This window comes from Ornithorhynchus anatinus, chromosome 18, assembly GCF_004115215.2.
Source record: "Ornithorhynchus anatinus isolate Pmale09 chromosome 18, mOrnAna1.pri.v4, whole genome shotgun sequence".
Taxonomy (NCBI): Eukaryota; Metazoa; Chordata; class Mammalia; order Monotremata; family Ornithorhynchidae; genus Ornithorhynchus; species Ornithorhynchus anatinus.
The window spans coordinates 8790684-8813501 of NC_041745.1; the positions used below are offsets into that span (position 1 = coordinate 8790684).

The window sequence follows — 22818 nt, forward strand, 5'->3', positions numbered from 1 at the left end:
ACCAGTCAGCCTAGGGCATGGGAGAGTTCCTGATTCCTTCCAACCTAGTCCCTTCTGCCCGTTTCCCAGTTTCACCCTGAGAAACATGCAGCAAGGGTAGGCTAGACCGGGCTGAGCGAGGTGGAGAGGCAGAACGGCTACCGAGTGCCGTAGATGGGGCTCAGGCTGGGTTGTCGCCTTTTCTCTGCTGCGCTAAGCTGGATGACACTGCTTCAGTTTTTGACCCGGGGTCACGGTCCTGTCGCGGACGCTTCCCCTGCTCCTTCCCTGGTGCCACGGGTCAAACCCAGCTACAGTTTTGGCAGGACTTTCCTCGGACTTGATAAATGCAATGCCTGCATCGGAACGTCCATTTGCAAGAAGTTCTTTAAGGAGGAAATAAGGTCAGAAACTCAGTCGAATACTTCTGAAAAGAAAAATTGGGTTTGCCGCATATTGAATTTGCCAGGATTTCTGGTGGAGAACGGCTCAGGAGAGAATTAATGGGTGGGTTCTTTAGGAGTGCAATTTGATCTTCGTAGGGATGGGTTTTTTGTGGTTTTTTTTAAAGTCAGCTTTCAGCCCTCAGTGCTCACTCTAGAGTTGACTTTTTAATGCAATTTTAATCTTTCCATCCTGCATACAGGCCCATGTTGGACTGCTCTGTAGAGAAGAGCACGTCCTGTTGCTGAGTTCACTGTGGGATTAGTCGCTCAGTACGGTACCTGGCACAGAGTAAGTGCTTAACAAATAGCATCATCATTATTATCATTATTATTATTTCATCTGTTAGCAAGTTTCCTGAGATGCAGCTGGAAGCAGTGGGAAAGCCTAACCATCAGAAAGGGCTCTGAACAGCAGATGAACTGGGAGGATTTCATGACAGGATCACCCACTTGGTATTGTGCACTTTTTTGGGTGTCCGGGAAGTTCAGAATAGCAAAGCAACGCCTGGTGCAAACACCGTGCCTAGAGAGATGGTTGTAGGGTTTAGTCCACAAAAGCTAGGGTCCCCAGAGTCGTACGTTCAAATCCCGCCCGAGAGAGATGAATGGAAAACTTTTATCTGGGTGGCAGACGTCTCTCCCAGCTTTATCTGCTCCAGGAGGAGACTAAACCACCAAGAGTGCTTTATTTCTCCAAAACAGAGGCCTCCTCAGGTGAACCCTTGACAGATACATCGAATCTCGCTTCTAGCTCATTGCTGTACTCAGACAGCCAAATGATCCATTTGCAATGGACGGTGTAGGAAGGTAAAACCACATATGCACTCTTCAGAGAAAGTCGATTTGTCACTAGTATTTACTGAGTGCCTAAAGAGTAGGAAGTTATACTAAGCAGTTGGGGGGGTAAAGGCCACAACCCCAACTCGGCAGAAAGTTTGCTTATCGATAGCAAACAACCAGGGGAAGGACTGGAGTCACTCGGGTAGATCCTTGGAGAACTAGGGGGCCTGAATCTCTAGGCAAACCCCCATGTCCTGCACCCTTGCTTAAGTCAATTGGTCGAGGTTAAGACTAAAACATGGAACAAAATGCAGGCCTGGAAAGTACTGTTTAATGGCCAAATTGCACATCCTATACCTGCAGCAAAAATGGTTAAAAACACAGTCAGATAATCAGGTCTCAGGGGCAGGTGCTGTCGTAAAAAGCCCCCCCGGCCCTGACCACAAGGAACTTCCAGTCTAAATGAAGAAACAGCAGGATAGCAATTTACCCAAACTCATAAAGTAAGGGGGAAGAGAACTCAGAGAGACACAAAGAGCTGTACTGTACTGTACTCGGGGTGCAGTGTTTTCAAAGGGAAGTAACACTTGCTGCATGTAAGGACTGTGGGCAATAGGGAGGTGGCTTTTTTCAGGAGTTTTAACTGTACTTCATCTCTGCCACTGGCCTGCTGCGGGACCTTGGGCAAGTCACTTAACTTCTCTAGGCCTCCGTTTCTTCACCTGAAAAATGGAGATTCGATACCTGATCGCCTTCCCTCAGACTGCAGGCTTCGGGTGGGACGGGGACTGTGTCCATTCTGATTATTTTGTATCTACTCAAGTGCCGGGTGCATAGTTAGCACTTAAATACCACTATTATTATTATTATCTTCCCTTCTAAACAACTCTGTTCAGCAACTCCACACAGCACTTGACTTGGCTTGGGACTCCAGCCTATGAGGATGGAGAGAAGCTCAGGGCATACAATAGACTCCAGATCGTATTCTGAGATTGGGGGAGGCGGGGGGAAATTTTCTGGAAATTGCTCATCATTGAATTCTCAAGTTCAATGAGAGGTAGAGCCGTTCTTCCAGAGCCATCTAAAATGGACTTCCTGACCTCAGCCCTGGTTAGGCTATTAGAGATATTGCAAGCATAATTCACCCACTGCATCAACCTGGTTCTTGAGGGAATGGTCCTGTTTCGAGAACCTCCTTCCCCTCTTGTTTTCCAACCTGAATTGCAAGGAGCCAGAAGAGTGCCTTACTACAATTCTCAAGGCACAGCGTGGTCTCTCAATGACACTCACATTCACAGATACAATCTCATCGTCTGTAGCCTTGCCTTGGGTGGGAAAAACAACTCTCTCTGGGTGCGTGAATCAAATTATAAGATATGAAAGTGGCTTCCTCTTGACTAGCTCAAAGCACAGAATGTCAACCTTAGGGAGGTTTTTTTTTTCCCCTCCACTTACCCCAAGAGGAAGAATGAAGGTACAGGCAGGTGAAGTAAGATGTTTGCCCAAGGACTCTGAGCCTGTCGTGACGGAGTTCAGATGAGAATTTGGCATCTCTGTGAGGTCTTCTGCCCGGTGACTGTATCGGTCGGCTTGTAGGCGAACAGGCCCTGTAGAAGACAATTTCAACCTCCTCACTTCTGTACTTTACATTCAGTAGGTGAGAATGAGTGAATGAGATTGTTGTGGGGAGGGAATCTATCTACCCACTCTGTTGCATTATTACTATGGTTATTATGGTATTTGTTAAGCCCTTAATCTGTTCCAAGCACTGTTCTAGGCACTGGGGTAGATACAAGCTAATCAGGCTGGACACAGTCGCTGTCCCATATGGGGCTCACAAGCTTAACCCCCATTTTACAGACGAGGTAACTCAGGCCCAGAGAAGTTAAGTTACTTGCCCGAGGTCACACAGCAGACAAGTGGCAGAGTTGGGATCAGAAGCCACTTCTTCTAGAACAGTGCTTAGCATAGAGTAAGCGCTTAACAAATACCATAATTATTATTATTATTCTAACTTCCAAGCCTGTGCTCTAGCCATTAGGCCATGCTGCTTTCTGTGATCACAAAAGACAAGAGAACTCTGACCTCAGCCAGTAGAGAGTCATGTATAGACACTCACAGAATTGCAATGTAGAGAGGCTGATGATTAAGTCCTGGAGAGCAGGAATCCCATCTACCAACTCTATTTTATTGTAGTCTCAAGCACTCAGTACAGTGCTCTGCACACAGCAGGCGCTCAATAAACCCTACTGCTCGACTGAACCTGGTAAAGGACTAAACCACTTGAGGCAGGTGGTTGGCTAGTCCGCTTTTAAACATCTCCAGAGATGGAAATTCTAGTCTCCCCTAGAAGTCAGTGTCCTGGACAGGATTAGCTAACGAGCTTCAAGTAGGGCAGGGACTGTGGCCGCTCTGATTATCTGATTATCTAACCTTGGTGCTTAGAACAGTGTTTGGCACCTAATAATGACAACAATCACCACGGTGGCATTTGTTTAATGTTTGCTCAGCACCATGCGCAGTATTGCACACTGGGGGAGATTCAAGATAAACAGGTCAGACCCACCCAGTCCCTGTCCCACAGGGGACTGAGAAAGACCTTGATAAATACCACAGTTATTATTATCAGTAGCAGTATTATTATTAGCTTGGCAACATTATGCCCTTTTGGGAAACACCCTCAGGAGAATTGCCTGGATTTTGAAAACTGTCAGAGAACAAGGGAGAAAGCCAAACTTGTCTTTCTCTTTACCTCCCTTTTCTACTCCGCTTTCCTCCTCCGAAAGAGTACTGTGTATCTACCCCAGCACCTCGTACAGTGCTCGGCACACAGTAAGTGCTTAACAAGTATCATAATTATTATGATTCTCCCTTCTACTCTGTGCCCTTAGATTTATTCCTCATGAAATTTCAAATTATGGATGAAAAAAATCCCAGCAAGGCCTAGTGGGACGAGCCCAGGACCTGGAGTCAGGAGACTTGGGTTTGAAGCCGACTTTGTGAGCTTAGACAAGTCACTTAACCTGTCAGGGCCTCCTTAGCTTTAAAATGGGGAAGAAAATAGACTGTGGGCCTTGTGAGACAGGGACTGGGTCCAAACCTTGCAACTGCCCCGTCGCTTAGCACATAATAAAGACTAAGACCATAATTATTATTGCTGTTTTCACACCTGGCTTCAAGCCAACACTGATGTCCCACAGGAATTCTCCAACTTGGCCTTCTTCCTGTTATACTGTCCTCTCTCAAGTGTTTAGTACAGTGCCCTGCACACACTAAGCACTCAAATACCATACTGACTGATGACTCAATGATTCTTCACGAGGCCACTGCTGACTGGGAACTCATTTCCGCAGGTTTGACAACTGGCCCGCCTCCCACTTAAAACCTCCGCCCGACCACTTCCCCGGTTACTCCGCCAACTACACAGATGATTCGAAAAGCTGGCGGCTTGTGGAGATCTCCAGGTTAATCGGCAAAGACCAGAACGAGCTGTCGGACCAGAAGATCTGCACTTCGGTCTCTCTGGTGAAAACCTGCAGCATCGAGAGAGTCCTGAGGAAAACCGAGCGATTCCAGAAATGGCTGAAGGCGAGGCGTCTCACCCCCGCCTTAGTCCAGGTTAGTGGGGGTGGGGGTGGGGGACAGGGGTGAGCACCAAAGAGCCAAAAAGCAGCATCGTACCAGCTGCACGCAGATTTTGCCGGAATATTTCCAGGACTGCAAGGGGATCACTTTCTCCCCAGTGAATCCCGGACTGGATGGTTTCCAGGATCTGAGGAAAATCTCTGTGCGCCCACTGAAAGCTGCTGTTGCTCACATCAGAGACAGAATATGAGAGAAGGAGTGTGTCTGACCTGATGGCGGGGTATCTGCTCCTGGTAATTAGCAAAGCGCTTCACAATAATTGTGGTATCTGTCAAGCGCTTACTACGTGCCAGGCACTGTACTAACAGCTGAGGTGGATGCAAGCAAATCGGGTTGGACACAGTCCCTGTCCGAAGACGGGCTCCCAGTCTCAATCCCCATTTTACAGACAAGGTAACTGAGGCACAGAGAAGTGAAATGACTTGCCCAAGGCCACACAGCAGACAAGTTAGCTCTTAACAGATACTCCAACTGTTAGTATTTTGCAATCCCTTCTCTATAAAGGAACAAATCCTCCCTCACTCCAGAGAGTCCATTCACACAATCCCATCCACAGCTCCAAGGCCTACGAAATTCACGTTCCATAGACTCCTTCCCATCTCACCCAATCCCTTCAGCCTCCAAGGAAAAAGAGCACGGTTCTCCCCATCTTCCTCCCCCAACCCCCCACCTTGGTGTCAGCTGCCATCTCACAGAACAGTGGCGTCCAAGGACCCAGCAGCAGAGGCAGGAAGAGGCCGCAGCCCGGCGGGCTGATGCCCTGGCACCGTCCAGTGTCCTGGTACCTCCGGACTCAGAAATGTGACTCCTGATCACGTCTCCCTCTGGTGACCCACATCCCCACAGATTCCCAAAGTGCTGCTGGCCTTCAGACCGGATTCCTCAAATGTCTAGCAGGGCAGGGGGCCGGGGCCTGGCGCTATCCCAGTCTCCGGAGAATTAGCGGACAGCCCTCAGGAGGGTGAAGGAAAGGGGAAAGGAGACGTGAGAGAAAGCAAGGGGCAAAGAGACAGGCTGGGTCCAACCCGCTGAGCCGCGACAGTCGGAACGGCGTATAAATAAATCAAACCCAACTTGGAAGAAAGCTCGAGTCCAAAGCGGATTTGGAAAACGGTGTTTTAGCTCCTGCCAGAGGGCAGAAATGCTCCCTTTTACTGAATATGGCTTTCTTTCAAAAGCCTGAGACGCTCACCCACCCCTGGAGACTGAGGCCAAATTCAGCAGCGGTGGCCACGGAGGACTGAGGAAGTGAATGGGAAGAGAAATCAGGGATGGGAAGACCGGCACAGATTTTCCCCGTGCTTGCGGTGGTTGAACAGCGATTATTTTTGCCTGGCCTCTAACGACTGCACAACCCAGGGACTGACCTGCTCGCCCACAAAAGCCACAGGAGTCTAGCTCACGCACAGTATCCACTCCGAAATCAAGGCATATTTTAAGAGAAGCAGCGTGGCTCAGTGAAAAGAGTCCGCGGTCATGGGTTCGAATCCCAGCTCCGCCACTGGCAGCTGTGTCACTGGGGGCAAGTCACTTCACTTCTCTGGGCCTCAGTTCCCTCAACTGTAAAATGGGGATTAAGACTGTGAGCCCCACGTGGGACAACCTGATGACCTTGTATCCTTCCCAGCGCTTAGAACAGTGCTCTGCACGTAGTAAGCGCTTAACGAATGCCATTATCATCAAGTCACCTCACTCCTCTGGGCCTCAGTGCCCTCATCTGTGAAATGGGGATGAAGACGGTGAGCCTCACGTGGGACAACCTGATTACACTGTATCTACCCCAGCGCTTAGAACAGTGCTCTGCCCATAGTAGGCGCTTACATTACTATTATTATTTTGTTTGCCAAACTAGAATATAAAAGCCCTCGGCCTCATTCATATCATAGTTCCTCAGTCACATGTTTGATCAAGGAAAACGGTTAACTCCCAAAGTTTACATTTCTCTCCCCTTCCCTAAAAGCTTAGGTTGTGCAAGTCTTTGCCGGAAATATTTAAAATCACTGGGGCTCTCCTTGCCGCGGCCAATACCCCCTCGCCCACTAGATGGCAGCACGAGGGCCTTTTCCAAGCTCATTGGCTTAGACCTAAGGCGTCTAATAGCGCTCCCTTCCAGGACACACATTGGGTAAAATCTAATTAGGATCATCATCGAATTCAGCCAAAACTATTTCCATCAGCTAATTCCAACGTGGTGTTCCTGTAAACTCTGCTTTATAGGTAGAACCGCCTACTGCGCGGCTCAGTGGAAAGAGCACGGGCCAGGGAGTCGGTGATCATGGGTTCAATTCCCGGCTCCGCCGCTTGTCAGCTGTGTGACTTTGGGCAAGTCGTTTAACTTCTCTGTGCCTCAGTTACCTCATCTGCAAAATGGGGATTAAGACTGTGAGCCCCATGTGGGACAACCTGATCACCCTGTATCCCCCCAGCGCTTAGAACAGTGCTTTGCACATAGTAAGTGCTTAACAAATGCTAACATTACTACTGAACCCCAGCGCTCAGACCGGTGCTTGGCCCTTAGTGTTGATTTTTGGATTCTTTCCCTGGGTGAAGGTTTACCCTTCAGGTTCTAAGCACCCATCTCCCTGTTCTTTCGAGTCATTTCTGGGGTGCCAGTTGGACCCGGAGTAGCTTTCGTTTTTTTTCTTTCATTTGAGTAATACTAAAAATCAGTGGAACTTCAGGCTCCCCCTCCCCACCTCCCAGGTCTCTGACATCACCTGATAGTTTTCTGAAAGGGCTGGAAAGACCCCCAGAACGGGGCCTATTAACTCTTTTGAGGCCTGTCTCCACTCGGTCCCTCTGAAAAATCACTGCCCTCTTTTGGTCCCCGCATCCAGAATGAAAAATAAGCACCTGGGATCTCCAGACTCCTTATCCCTTTCAAGTTCAGATAGAACTTGAGGCCGAGGTGACATTCCATGGGCAGTGAGGAAAGCATCTGGCTCCTGAATCGCCACTGCCGGAATCCTGTCCCTTTCAGCACAGCCGGTGTTCCCGATGGTTTCCCCAGAGCTGAACGGCAGCTTCCAAACGACCTGGAAGGAAACCAGATGACTTTTTATCCACTCTATCATGAGGTTCCTTGTATCGGCAAACCTGAGGGAGGGTTCTTTTGAAAGGGACAAAATGTAACTCATTCACTTGCCCTTTGGGTCCTTTTGTATTACAGAATCATAGAAATTACAGCTGGAAAGAGAATTAATAGGTCATCCAATCTCTCTAATTTAAATTGATGCCTAACTTAATCCAGACAGATCTTTGGCGGGGGAGACATATGGAGAGAGATGGAGAAAGACAGAGACAGAGAGAGAGAAAGAAAGAGAAGACTGGAAGAGGGTTTTTCGAGGATAGGCGCGAGAATTGGGGAAGAGAAGGGAAAGAAGAAAAGCCTTTTCTTTTTCTTCAAACAGAAGATTGCAAGCCGTGATCCCTTTGTCTATAGGCTTCAGTTTCCTTATCTGTAAAATAGGGATAAGTGAAGATAAGGACTCACTGGAGATCAATGAGTAGGTGTGGAAATAAAGAATTCTAGCTGACCCAGAGAAATCACTGTGGCTCCTCTCTCTCCATTATTCATTTAATCCTATTTGTTGAGCGCTTGTTGTGTGCAGAGCACTGTACTGAGCCATCGTGGCTAGAGCCCTTAGGTCCAGACTTTGAAAGTCTTCCAAGGTGGTTCTCCCCTCCCTCCTTCTCCCTCTCTACTGAAGCATGATGGAATCCATCAGCTCCTGTTATAGTTGGTTCCCTTAGCCAATCTTCTTCCTTCCTCTCGGCTCTACCGAACAATCAGTCAATCAATGGCATTTGTTGACTGTTCGCTGGGTGCGGAGCTTGGGTGAGAACCATAGTGTTTTTCCAAGGGAAGCTCCCTGAGCCTACTTTGAGAAAAGCATAGGGTTCTATAATTTTTTTGCATGCTCCTAGCGGATCCGGTCTCCCATCCATGTCCTCAATGCACCCCCACTCCCTCACCTCTTATCTCTCTCTCTCTCCCTTTCCTTGAGCTGGCACTCCTGAACACAGGTCCTTTACTAGACTATCGGGCCTGAATTTCCCTGCTTCGTCTCTCCTCTCAAACCATTTCCATTGGTTTCCCACCTCAGAACACCTCTTGGAAGTGCTCGCTCCCAGCTCAGCTTTTCCAGGGCTAGCCCATCGGCACAAGCCCTTCCCCTAGGACCCTACCTGGTGCCTCTGCCCCAAACCCACCACCTCCTCCTCCCCTCACCCCCCAACACTCACACATACACACCTCCAAATCTCCACCTGGCCTCATGGCTCTTTTGGCTCTCCCCTGCCACCTCTTCCCTCCCCTGAGAAAGGCACCGAGCGACAATTCTGTTGGAGAGCCTGTACCAGAAAGCTGAGTGGCACATACAACCTCAGGGCCTCCAGCTGAGGAGGCTTCAGTGACTTGAGAGGATTTTGAGGGGAGTCCAGGAGCTTCCCTGCTGGGGCTCCCCAGAATGTACTGCTCTCAGGGCTCCTTTCCCCTCTGCACATAGTAAGCGCTCAATAAATACTATTGAATGAGGAAGGGGCTTGGGGACTGTCCCCGGCTCTATAGATCGGCTAAGACCTGGTCGAGGATAATGAGTCTAAGAGGTCAAGGCTGACCATGACTTGGCTTCTCTAGCTCAAAAGCCCGACTCTTCGATGATGACAACAATTATGCCTTTACGAAGCACTCACTCCACGCTAAGTGCTGGGGCAGATACCAAGTTTTGAGAGCAGGTGCAATCCCTGATCCACAAGGGGCTCCCAAACCATTTTAACCCCATTTTACAGGTAAGGAAAATGAGGCCCAGAAAGGTTGACTATCTGTTCTAAATCACAGAGGGGATGCTGCGGCTCAAACCCCCAGTCAACTGCCTTGCTTTCACTTTCCTCCTCTAACCAGGTGATAGTGATTTGGAGGTGGAGAGGGGAAGTGAGAATGAGGGAGGGTGGTTTTTCACCTGCAGCTTCCAGACTCCTAGGAGTGGCCCTCAGTTGCCCAGGACCTCAGACCCAAAGGTGACTTGACTATACAAGGCTCAAGACAGCCAGCTGCACAGCAGGGGACTAAAGGGTTGGGTTAAAAAAAATAAATTAGAATTAACATTACCGTTGCCTTGCTGTCTGGCAGCCGGCAGAATAGATGTTTTCTATTTTCCTAAGTCACCCAGGGAATGAGCAAAACAACCACAAACAGTTTACAGATAAGTGCAAAGTGAAGCAACACTTCCACCTCTTAGGGAAAAAGCCATTGAAAAGGGACTGGTTTATTCAAACAGGAGAAAACTGCGGCTTTGGATTAAGGTAAATTCTCCACTAAAACTGACAATCCAGCATGGGGACTGCTTATCTTTATTGTCTCACCGGCGGTTATTGCCCCCACACTGTATAAAAATGATAATAATGATTTTGGTATTTGTTAAACCAAGCAATGTACTAAATGCTGAAGTAGGCACAAGATCATCTGGCTGGGCACCATCCCTGTCCCACATAGAGCTCACAGTCTAAATAGGAGAATGTAGTTTTTGAATTCCCATTTTACACATGAGGAAACTGAGGCAGAGAGAAGTTAAGTGACTTGTCCAAAGTCACCCACGAGTCAAGTGGTGGAGCCGGGATTGGAACCCAGACCCTCTGACTCCCAAACTTGTGCTCTTTTCACTAGGCTGTGTGATTTAGTGCTCGCCCTATGACCAGCTTGCCAACTGTCATTACAAACACAGCCTGGGTTGTGAAATCAGGCTTTGGTTTAGGGGTGAGGCCTATTGCCTCAGGATATTTCTAAGGCATCATTTTACCCTCTTAAATTTTGTTTAAAGTTCAGGTCTAGCCTAAACAACACGGAGAAGGCAGCCATGTGATTTTGAACTAGGTTCTGCATAAAGAAAAAGCTGAAAGGAAGCCAAGGGACGGACACTGGTTCAATTAGAGAACTCCCCCAAACAACTTCTTGGGGATCGGATCGGGAAGCAGCGTGGCTTCATGGCGAGAGCAGGGAATGTGTCTGCTTTTTGTTATACTGTACACTCATGACCTAGTGGCAAGGACACGGGCTTGGGAGTCAGAGGACGTGGGTTCTAATCTCAGCTCTGCCACTTGTCTGCTGTGTGACCTTCGGGAAGTCACTTCACTTCTCTGTGCCTCAATTACCTCATCTGTAAATTGGGGATTAAGACTGTGAGCCCCATGTGGGACAAGCTGATCCTTGTGTCTACCCCAGTACTTACAACAATGCTTGGCACTTAACAAATACCATAATTATTATTACTCAAGTGCTCAGTACAGTGCTCTGCACACAGTAAGCGCTCAATAAATACAACTGACTGAATGAATGGATATGGGCCTGGAAATCAGAGGAGCTGGGCTCTAATCCTGGCTCTGCCACTTGTCTTCTATGTCACCCTGGGCAAGTGCCTTCACTTCTCTGTGCCTCAGTTACCTCATCTGTAAAATGGGGATTAAGACTGTGAGCTCTACGTCGGACAGGGACCGTGTCCAACCCGATTAGCCTGTGACTACCTCAGGGCTCAGTACAGTGCCTAACACAGAGTAGGACACAGAGTAGGTGCTTAATAAATATCACATACACAAAAATCTGGATTTAATTCCAAAGCAAATGATCCTTCATTTCCTCCTCATCCCACTTCCAACCTCTAAACCAAGACCATTTTAGAGGACTTGTTTTGGCTTTAATTTGAAACTATAGCTTATTGAGGATCATTGAAAAGCAACAATGTTATAATAATGGATCAATATAATTATTAATAGCATTAAAAATTAAAGTGTGGTTACATTTTGATTACTCTGCTGGACCCATTCTAAGGATGTTACTATTGAAATGACAGGAAGTCAGTGGGAGAGGCTACCATCTCCTTCACTAATTGCTCCAAAGTTTTAACAACCTTCAGGAGTATGAGTTTGGAAAAAGAATGCAACAGACAATGTGATACATCTTGCATAATGGGTAGAGCTCTATGTAATCCGATTTCAAACAATCACTGCTGGAGAGTTCTCTACTTTGATCACTTCATTCCAGTGCTGAATCAAACACAGGCAGGACCAGTTATAGGCGATCAGAAACAGGAAAGTACACTGAAGGTGAGATTTGACTCAGAGACTCAAAAGGGGAGTGACCCAGAGCAGGGGGAACGGGAGAGAATTAGCCTTACTCATTTTAGCAAGGGGTCACCTTGCTAAAATACCTAGAAAGAGAAGAAAAAGGAGTTCTTCACCAATCCAGCCAGACATTCGAGAGAAATAAAATGGGAAATCTGACAAGAATCCAAAAGAGAACTCTGTCCGAGTTCTTTGAAGCACTATAAAACTCTGATTAAACACGTCTCCTAACAAATGCTACTTTAATCCGGGACACAATTGAAAAGAATGCAAAAAGGAAATTCAAACAGATTTTAAAATGCTAAACTAGGATTTAAGCCCTAAAACGCCAAAATAGATCACCAACCCCCATTTCTGGGGCCTAGTTTCTTATAAGCTTAATTAGGTGATAAAGAGACCATGTGGAGCCTGCTTCTGAGAGCTAGAGGAAGACAACCTCACTGCACCGGAGCCAGGAGAAGAAGAGAGATTTTCATCTCTGCCTCCTGCTCTGAGGCACCATCTTGTGCCAGTGAGCCCCACACAGGCCAAAACCATGTGCTGTTGGGGGGCCCCACCTAGCATATGCTGAGAAAGAGCCAGGGTGAAGCTCGAAACACGGTCCTGAATCCCCATTTTGCAGAGGAGGGAACTGAGGCACACAAAAGTCAGGTGGCTTGCCCAAGGTCACGCAGCAGACAAATGGAGGAGCTGGGGTTAGAACCCACATCCTCCGACTCCCATGCCCCTGCTCTTTCCACTAAGCCACGCTGCTTCTCGTTTATTTGTATTCATGTCTGTCTCCCCGCATCTACACTGTCAACTCACTGTGGGCAGGGAATGTGTTTGTTTATTGTTGCATTGTACTCTCCCAAGCGCTTAATACAGCACTCTGCACACGTAGGCGCTCAATACATTTGGTACATAGTGAATGCTTAACAAATACCATAATTAATAATAATAATGATGACATTTGTTAAGCACTTACTATATGCCAAGCACTGTTCTAAGTGCTGGGGAGTGATCAGGTTGTCCCAGGTGGGGCTCACAGTCTTACTCCCCCTTTTACAGATGAGGGAACTGAGGCACAAGAGAAGTGAAGTGACTTGTCCAAAGTCACACAGCTGACAAGCAGCTGAGCTGGGATTTGAACCCATGACCTCTGACTCCCAAGCCCGTGCTCTTTCTACTGAGCCACGCTGCTTCTCTAATTATTATTTACACTCCCAAGTGCTTAGTACAGTGCTCTGCACACAGTAAGTGCTCAATAAACACGACTGAATGACCACGGGCCTGTTCACCTTGGGGGTGGGTGGGGTTATCTCCTTTGCAAGGGCCTGCCCAGTCTGCTGCTGCGCTGCCCGACCCAGCGGCTTTTAGACCGAATCGTGCGTCGTTACGCGGAGGTGCCAGATGCTGGCAGTGTCTACATGGACCACTTCACGGACCGGGACAAGCTGCGTCTTCTCTACACGCTCTCGGTCAACGCTCATCCCGTCCTCCTCCAGGTACGTGGCCGTGAGCGTGAGGGGGAACGGCCACTGCGGTCATCACTGGTGAGGGAGGCTCGGGTTGGCCGGCTCCGATCCCAGACTTCCGACCCCGAGAGAGACGGGCAGTGAGGATGTTGGAGCTCGAGAAGGAAGGCTCAGCGTGGTGGGACGGCAATATGTGGGAATCGTTAATTCAGTCAATTAATCAGTGGTACTTACTGAGCACTTACTGTGTGCGGAACATTATACTAAGCACGTGGGAAGGTACAGTATAAGAGATGGTCGACACAAGGAGCTTACAGTCCATGTTCAACCATCTTTTTAAAATAATAATAATAGTGGCATTTTTTAAGTGTTTTCTATGTACTTAGCACTGGGGTCTGGTCTTGTGCCTCGAGTCGTCTCCGACCCATAGAAACTCCACGGATCCCTCTCTCAGAACACCCCACCTCCATTTGCAATCATTCAGGTAGTGTACCCACAGAGTTTTCTTGGTAAAAATACGAAAGTGGTTTACTAAAGCCTTCTTCCGTGTGGTAAACCTGAGTCTCCACCCTCGGCTCTCTCCTACGTTGCCGCTGCCCAGCGCAGGTGAGTTTTGACTTGTAGCAGATGGCCTTCTACTCGTTAGCCACTGCCCAAGCTAGGAATGGAATGGGTAGGCCTCTGCTTGACTCTTTTTCCTGCAGCCAAGACTGGTAATAATACTAATGTTGGTATTTGTTAAGCACTTACTATGTGCAGAGCACTGTTCTAAGCAGTGGGGTAGTTACAGGGTAATCAGGTTGTCCCACATGAGGCTCACAGTCAATCCCCATTTTACAGATGAGGTCACTGAGTCCCAGAGAAGTGAAGTGACTTGCCCACAGTCACGCAGCTGACAAGTGGCAGAGCCAGGATTCGAACCCATGACCCCTGGCTCCTAAGGCCGGGCTCTTTCCACTGAGCCATGCTGCCCTGTTGACACCTCACACTGAATATAGCCAAAACAGAACTCCTTTTCCAACCCAAACCCTGTCCTCCCCTTGTTTTTCCCATCACCATACACAAAACCATCATCCTCCCTATCTTACAAGCCAATAACTTTGGCATTACTGTCGACTCATCTCTCTCATTCAACCCACATATTTAATATCACAAAATCCTGTGGGTGTCTACCTTCACAACATCAGCATAAAAGCCACCATTTCAAAACCCCCCTTGACTAGTGCATCAGCTTTCTAGCTGACCTCCTTATCTTCTGTCTCTCCCCACTCCTTATTTCACGCTGGTGCCCAGATCATGTTTCTTTTTTAAAAAAAAAAAAGTTCCGTTCACCCTTCCCACTCAAGAACCTTCAGTCTGTAAGCACTCGATACCACACTATTAATGTGTCCACCTCCTTGACCCTATTTGAACCTGGGTCTGACTTTGGGCACTTCAATGTCTATCTCCACACGTGCGTGAGGGAAAAACAGTTACGTGTGCCTCAATCTGCCACAATTTTAATCACTTTCAATTAGACAAATACAATAGGACAAATACATCCAAACTGATCGTATTTTGAATTCAGACTTACGTTTTCCTTTCCAGGCTCTCTTGTAACAAGTGGCTTATTGCAAAAGTTCGGTACGTGCCTTCCTGAGTCTCCTCCAACGGTCGCTAGAGCGTGGCTCTTTGACAGATAAGCAGGGCATCAGTCACCAATCACTCTGAGATCCTGTAGCGGGAAAAGAAGGTACCAGAGATTTGGCAAGCGTTACAGCCACCACTGCCAAAAAAAAAAAGGGCTAGGGTGCCTTAGGTGGTAGGGTAACTGGGAGGGAAGCATCATGGCCTAACAGAAAGAGCTGGGGCTTGGGAGTCAGAGGACCTGAGTTCTAATCCTGACTCCTCTGTCTGTTGTGTAACCATGGGCAAGTCACTTAACTTCTCTGGGCCCCAGTTACCTCACATGTAAAATGGGGATTAAGATTGTGAGCCTGTGTGGAACGTGGACTGTGTCCAACCTGATTAACTTGTATCTACCCCAATCTCAGTACAATGTCTGGCCCTGAGTAAGTGTTTAACGGATGTCATTTTTTTAAATTCCTTATTAGGAGTTCTGGAATCAGATTTATTTTTTTTTAAGGCTCCAGAAAGTCACATATACCATTCTGAACCTCTGTTTTTCCTTCCTGTGAGTGGGTTGTTTATTAAAGGGTCTCCACCCAGCACCATCTTCCCAGGAAAAGAGCAACACAGATCCTGGGGTGGGTGATGCTGTGGACATGGGGATTGTGGGCGGGGAAAAGGACCGAGAGCATGGGCCTGGGAGACGGAAGGACCTGAGTTCTAATCCCAGCTCCACCAGTTGTCTGTGTGACCTTGGGCAAGTCTTTTAACTTCTCTGTCCCTCGGTCCCCTCAAACTGTAAAATGGGAATCAAGACTGTGAGCCCCATGTGGGACATGGACTGTGTCCAACTTTGTATCTACCCCAGCACCTAGTATAGTGCTTGGCACACAGTAAGAGCTTAACAAATACCCTTTAAAAAAAAAAGACCGAGAACCCCAGCTCCACAGATCCCTCCACGGATTGCACTTTAAAGTGTCCAACCCACACTCTGGGCAAGGTTCGAACCTCTTAGTGTTCCCGGCAAAGTAGCCAAGGGAGAGAGGATGCCAGCAGGAGACAGCAGGGGGTAAAGAGGAAACACCCACAGCTCTTCCATCCACAGAGAACTCACGGTCTGAAAATCTGGGGCAGCTTTGTTCAGCCACAGCCAAGGGGAAAGGACTCTTGCCCATTTAGCGCCCCAGCTTCCAGAGAGCCGTTGTAGTAGATTTTCTGCACTGGCAGTGTGTTTCATTTATAAGAAATTCTTACATTTCAAACTACGGTCACACTCCGACACACCACCTACTTTCGTTCATTTCATTGTCACCTGGCCCAGGGATCATTTTTGATCATTTGTGCTTTCGAAGGAATTTGGTCAAGACCCCCGGGCACCATTTCATTATCTGAGGATGATCACCGAAGTCTCCTTAAAGTCAGGTATCGACCCTGAGTACCCTCTCCCGATGACTTAGTGTAGTGCTCAGCACAGAATAGGAGTTCAGTAAATACTACTGATTGGAAAGTAAAAATCCTAAAAGTGCCGCACTCTTCATCATTATCCTTACCATGCAGAGGTGTCATCAAGTAGGAATATTAATGGGTACTCTCCTAAGCGCTTACTACAGTGCTCGGCACACAGTACATGCCCAATAAATACGACTGAATGAACGGAGCAGGCGATGAGGACAAAAGGATAATTATGGAGAAGCAGCATGGCCCACTGGAAAAAGCACATGCCTGGGAGTAAATAGCCCTGGATACCAATCCCAGGTCTGCCACTTGCCTGCTGTGTGGCCTTGAGCAAGTCAACTTCTCTGAGCCTCAGTTTCCTCATCCATCAAGCGGAGATCCAATACCTGTTCTCCTTTCCCTTTGATAGTGAGCCCCAAGTGGGATGGGTCACTCTATCCCAGCGCTTGGCATGAAGTGACTGCTGGGAAATGCCAATAGTAATAATAATGATAATAATGGTGGTATTTGTTTCAGCGCTATGTGCCAAGCACTGGGGCAGAAAGATGTTAACCAGGTTGGACACAGTCCCGGTCCTATGTGGGGCTCACAGTTGAAGAAGAAGGGAGAACAGGTATCAAATCCCCATTGAGAGATGAAGACATTGAGAAACGGACAAATTAAGCGACCTGCCCAAGATCACACAGCAGGCAAGCGGCAGGGCCGGGATCAGAACCCAGGTCCTCTGACTCCAAGGGCCGAGTTCTTTCCACTAGGCCATCCTGCTCCCCAGTGATCATCATTCCTACGACAAGAGCGGGAGAAAATTACCTGACGGTTTCTCTGTTTTCTTCCCTGGCGCGCGGGGCAGGTTTTCCCGGGGGCGGAGGGGTGGCCGTTCCCCAAGTACCTGGGGTCCTGCGGGCGGCTCCTCGTCAGCACCAGCACCACCCCTCTCCTCGAGCTCTCCTCGGGACCGCCCGATCGGGCCGCAGATCTGGGCCACCAGCTCCTCGGCGTCATCGAGTTCCTGAGGCACAACGACTGGAACTACTTCTTCTATTTCACCCGCATCCACGCAGGGACGTTTGGCGTCTTTGACAACGGGCACCTGTTCATCCGAGACGCCAGCTCGCTGGGAGTCATCGACAGGCAGGAAGGTACCCAGCAGGCACTCTGAGTGAGCAGCTGGCATCGGCGACTCTGACAAGGGAACTGAACAGGCCGGAAGGATGCCGGGGGCCAGGAGGGAGAGAGGAGGAGGGAGGAAGGGGGAGACAAACATTCACCTGCTTTGGTTATCCTGGTTCTGAACACACGTTAACATCAGTCAGGGAGATCATTAAACGCTCAAGCGATGTTTACCGTCAGACTAAAATACAACTTCCTTCTACTGCACTTATGCGTTTTAGTATCAGTTTTTACGGTCCATGGAGCTTTGATTCCCACTGCGGTACAATATTACGGAAGGCAACGTAGCCTAGTGGAAACGGCAGGGGTCTAGGAGTTAAGAGACCTGGAGCGCCGTGAGACCTCTGGGGAATCATTTAGCCTCTCGGTGCTTCAGTTTCCTCATCTGTAAAATCAAAATAAGGTACCTTCTCTCCTTCCCTCTTTAGGTTTGAGCTTCTTGTGGTTGAGGGACTGTGTCCGATTTATCTTGCATCTGTGCCAAGGTTTAGCATAGTGCCTGGCACACAGACGGTGCTCATCGGACACCATGAGCCCACACTGCCCACAACATTTGGCCATATCAAGCTTTAGCCAGCATCTGTGAGAATTTAGGCATCAATGAGTTTCTGTGGTCCTTCTTCCCACCTCTCCAACTCCCTCCGTAAATATGCCTAAATGCTTATTTTCCCTTCAGAGAGCAGCGTGGTAGGCATCTTCATTAGCAGAAATGCAACCCTTATCTACATTTTAAATATCTGGCTGATTCATGGGCACATTATATAATCATTTTAACACATTTGCTTTTTATAAAGTTTTAAAATTAAAAAGTGTGGAAACAAATGAGGTGTACCAGTGAATCATACTTTTAAAACATATACAGAGCAGCAGCCACCCGGCACCCTTCAACCATTCTCCACCTCCAGCCAACCCAGTCAGCAGGGAGGGCATTAGCAGTGCCAATACCGGGTCTGACCGGTCGTTCAACCGAGCCAGCGTTACGTCTCCGACAGTGGGCTTGGAGGGCTTCGAGTGAAACCGTTACCCTCTTTGACATGCATTGCCATGGAAACCCCAGCTGAATCATCCAACTTTCTCCTCAGACTGTGGCCCCCATGGGAAAAGAGGGACTGTGACTGATCCACTCATTACGCTGCATCTGACCTGGTACACTGCTCAGCACATAGCAATCCCTTAATAAATACCACTAAGGTTATCACTACAATTAGTATTTGCCTTCTTGGATCAATCATCTGGATCTCTTGTTGAAGCCCCAACTTCTGACTGTGCAATTCTCAGTGACCAGAAGCACCAGGAAAGAATGCTACTTTGTTTTCCTTTCTAGAGCCCTTAATCTTGAGGTTGCCTTCCCACTTAGGAGTCTGAGCTCCCATATGGGACAGGGATGGTCCCAACCACGATTTTTATCTATCTCAGCCCTTATTACAACTTTTGGCACCTAGCAAGCGCTTAATCAATCAATGGCATTTCTTGAGCGCTTACTTTGTGCAGAGCACTGTACTAAGAGCTTAGGAGAGTACAACAGAGCATAATTCTCAGTCACAGTCCTGACCCGTAATGACCTTACAGTCTAGAAGGGGAGAGAGACATTAATATGAAGAAGTAATTAACGATATATAATTTAAAGATACGTACATAAACGCCGTGGGATTGGGGCGAATAGCAAGTGTCCGAAGGTCACTGATCCAGGTGCGCAGATGACGCAGAAGGGAGAGCAAGCCGGGGAATAGAAGGCTTAATCGAGGCAAACCTCTTGGAGATGTGACCTCAATAATGCTTAACGGATGCCATCCTCATTAGTAGGATCAAGCTACCGGGGACACGGACGAATTGTCGTGCAGGAGGACAGAAGGCAGGCTGGTTTTCTCCTACATGCAGTCCAGAACAGAGAGCGAGCCCACTGCATCCCACAGAGAACAGAGCCCTCGGCTGCCCTGCCAAGCGTCCTGCTGGACTGGGTACCTTGGGTAGATTTAGTCCAGCGTTTGGTGACTGCACACTGGCTGTTCCCTCAAAGTCGCACTTCCCCAGTCTAGGTCTCGTAGCAAGTATCGCCTGCCTGCGCGGCTTACCGCGGACTTGGAATGCAGAACCCACAGCCTCTGCCCTCGAGGAGTTTACGGTCTAAACGGAGGCAACTCTTCAGAGACCCTCACTGGTCCTGACCAGTTGAGAAGAAGGAAAAGAAATGCAGCATCCAGTTGCAGGGCAGAAGGGACTGCCCTATTATAATCCGTTCGTGGGCCCCATTATAATTTCTCACAGCTCGAGGACCACGATTATCACGTTAACTGTGGTATCTGTTAAGCACTTACTACACAGCTAGTGCTGCGTTAGATGCCGAGGTAGATACAAGATGACGCGGTCAGAAACAGTCCCCGTCTCGCATGGGGCTCACGGTCCTATTTCTCCCCATTTTACAGATGAGGAACCTGAGGCACGGAGAAGGGACTTGTCCAAGGTCACACAGCAGGTGGTAAGAGTAGACGCCATTGAGGGCTCACTTAGTGTGGGGAGCTGGACTAGGTGCTCGGGAAATACAGAACAACAGGGACATCTTCTCTCCCCAGAAAGAGTCCACGGTCTAATGGGGGACGACGAGCCTGTAATTAGAGCTGTCAAAATAGGTATCGACTACATATACCCAAGTGCTAAAGAGGGAGTAAATAAACATGTAAATGCCAGAACTGGCTGAGGAGATGCTGGGAAATCAGTCGGGGAAGGCTCGTCAGAGGAGGTGGGACTCTACCAGGGATCTGGATGCGGGGAGATCTGTGATCTTCCCCTTTCTCTCACTTCTTCCTTCTCCTCCTTCCCCTCACTGTCCTCTCCCCCTCGCCACGCTATCTCCAGAGTCCATTATCAATAATAATGATAATTGGGCTATTTGTGAAACGCTTACTATATGCCGGGCAGCGTTCTAAACGCCGAGGTGGATACGAGATAATCGGGTTGGACAGTCCCTGTCCCATCTAGGGTTCACAGTTACTTCCCCTTCAGGGAACCGAGCCCCAAAGAAGTGAAATGACTTGCCCAAGGCCTTGTCATTTCTTTTTGTTTCCAGGGAAGCGGCCAGCTCGCAGCTCTCCGGAACCCAGGGACATCTTCAGCTGCCTGGCTGCAGACTGTCAATCTGACCTTCCCTCTTGCAACACAGTCCAGGAGCATCAGAGTCTCGTCTTGGTGTGCCGGGAGCTGCTGCCTAAACTCCTCGAGGGCAAGTTCCCCAAGCCGGTCCAGGAGGAAATAGACGCCCTGCTGGACCGATGCGGGGATAGTTCCCTGGACGGCCAGACGGTCATTGGCGGAGCCAGGAGGCTGATGGACATCTTGAAGTCGCTGCGGACCTGCGACGCCCGCTTTGCCTACCGCTACCCCGACTGCAAATACAGCGAGAAGTACTGACAGGTCAGCCGGGGGGAAGTTGGGGAGCTGGGGAGGGGAACGTGAGCCCCTCTGCCCTCGCCACGGGGCTGGGGCTAGAAGTGAGGCGGGTTGAGGTTGGAATTTCTCATCTCAATCCAGGTTCCTGAAGACACAAACCCCTGAGTAGCCTCCAGCCCCGACCCCCACAGAACAGCAGCCGAATACAGGTCTGGGGGCCGGACACGTGGTTACTACCGACCACGGGATCTCCATGCACACGGTCTGCAGACGGTGGCACGCACTGCACACGAGTGAAGCACTCCATCTGTCACGGGCCACCCCAGCACGGGCACTCTCCGTCTCGGTAACCCATCAGCCCACGGTGTTTATGGGATGCCGACTGCGTGCAGAGCACTGTATTAAGCGCTTGGGAAAATACAATCCCCCATAGTAGATGTGCTCCCTGCCCACAGGGAGCTTTCAGTCTACAGGGAAGGCGGCCATCTCAGACACCACAGAGACGACTGCAGCTGTGATGCTCGCAAGCCACCTAGCCACGCGTCCTGTCCTCCCATGGCTCCGCGCGGGGAGAGCACCCCCTCGGATGCAGGGTCGAGTCGGGGCTCGAAGCCAACAGAAGGGTGTTCCCAGAGAATCGGGGAAATTTCAACTAGTGCGCTCCGCCAAGCCCTCAGTCCAGCGCCGAGCAGGTGCTCAATAAATACCATTGAATGGCTGGCTGACCGGTAGGTGGGGTAGAGGAAGGCCACACTTCCCGAGGTATTCTTCGGAAACGGGCGCATCTGTGGGAGAATGGGGCTAATGACTCGGGAAGAAAGTAAAGGTTCCTCGGAGTTGTGGATTCCCGAGAGACCTCCCTCAGCTTGCTGGCACTTGGACCGGAGAGCCTGCAGCGGAGAGCAGACGGGTGGCGGAAGCACGAGGGAGCGAGCTACGTGTAGTCTTCCTTAGCTCCGGGAACATGTGGCACCTGGTGGAAAGCTGAATGAAAATGCCAACCGTCACTCCCCATGGCCTCTTTCCCTCCTCCCGCTCCTGCCGTCTCTTCTTCCCACCACCCCTCTTCCCCGGACCTCTTTTCCTCCCCCATCCCGTCCCCTTTCCATCCCCAAATCTCCTTCCAAGGCAACGCTCACCAAAAAATGAAAAAATGCCTAAAAATGGCAAGGTACTCTTTTTCTTTTATTTCTCACTTCCTCCCACAGTACCTTCATTCTGGATGAACTTCTCTCTAGCACCCAGCACGGTGTCACGAGCTTATTAAAGATGGTGGTGGATGTGGGGGGAGGTGACGATCGGCGTTTCTTTTCCCCGAAAGGTTTAAATTGGTGGTTCATATGGTTTGACTGAGAGAGGGCCAGGTTAGGATGACGTCTCTGCCCTCTCTCCCTCCAAACCTGAGGATATAATAATGATGATGGTATTTGTTAAGCACCTATTACGTGTCAAGCCCAGTTCTAAGCGCTGGGGTAGATACAAGCTAATCAGGTTGGACAGAGTCCCCGTCTGTTCTGCACACAGTAAGCACTCAAATACCTTTGATTCATTGATTCTTGGTCTGAATTTGTTTCTCTGCTTGCAAGCAGGCCTGGGCTTCATATGCGGTTGCACTTGGCAAGGTGCTCCCAACATTTAAAACACATTCGCCGTAGGACCTTGGCTAATTTGATTTCCTGGTCAGTAGCTTGTTGCTGGGGATTATGCTGCCTTTGAGTCTTCCAATTTTCCATTTTCATCCTTGAAGGGAGAAAAAAACCCATTACAGCCAATACACC

At 49.0% G+C, this 22818-nt stretch overlaps 1 protein-coding gene and 1 long non-coding RNA gene across 3 annotated transcripts in view; one reads left to right on the forward strand and one right to left on the reverse strand.

The window, feature by feature from the left end:
- DIPK2B (divergent protein kinase domain 2B) overlaps positions 1–22818 on the forward strand; it is a 23295-nt gene continuing 477 nt past the window's right edge. Inside the window, exons 1-6 of one of the 2 annotated variants that reach the window (XM_029083329.1) lie at positions 1–383; positions 4559–4823; positions 13280–13453; positions 17337–17625; positions 20721–21064; positions 21182–21272. In XM_029083329.1, coding sequence (XP_028939162.1) covers positions 154–383; positions 4559–4823; positions 13280–13453; positions 17337–17625; positions 20721–21061 — 1299 coding nt within the window. In that variant the 5' untranslated portion in view covers positions 1–153 and the 3' untranslated portion in view covers positions 21062–21064; positions 21182–21272. Of the gene's footprint in view, positions 384–4558; positions 4824–13279; positions 13454–17336; positions 17626–20720; positions 21065–21181; positions 21273–22818 lie in introns of those variants that run through there. The other variant, XM_001512444.3, reaches the window with a different exon arrangement.
- LOC114818257 overlaps positions 22595–22818 on the reverse strand; it is a 14925-nt gene continuing 14701 nt past the window's right edge. Inside the window, exon 4 of the long non-coding RNA XR_003766103.2 lies at positions 22595–22780. This is a non-coding gene — a long non-coding RNA (uncharacterized LOC114818257). The remainder of the gene's footprint in view (positions 22781–22818) is intronic.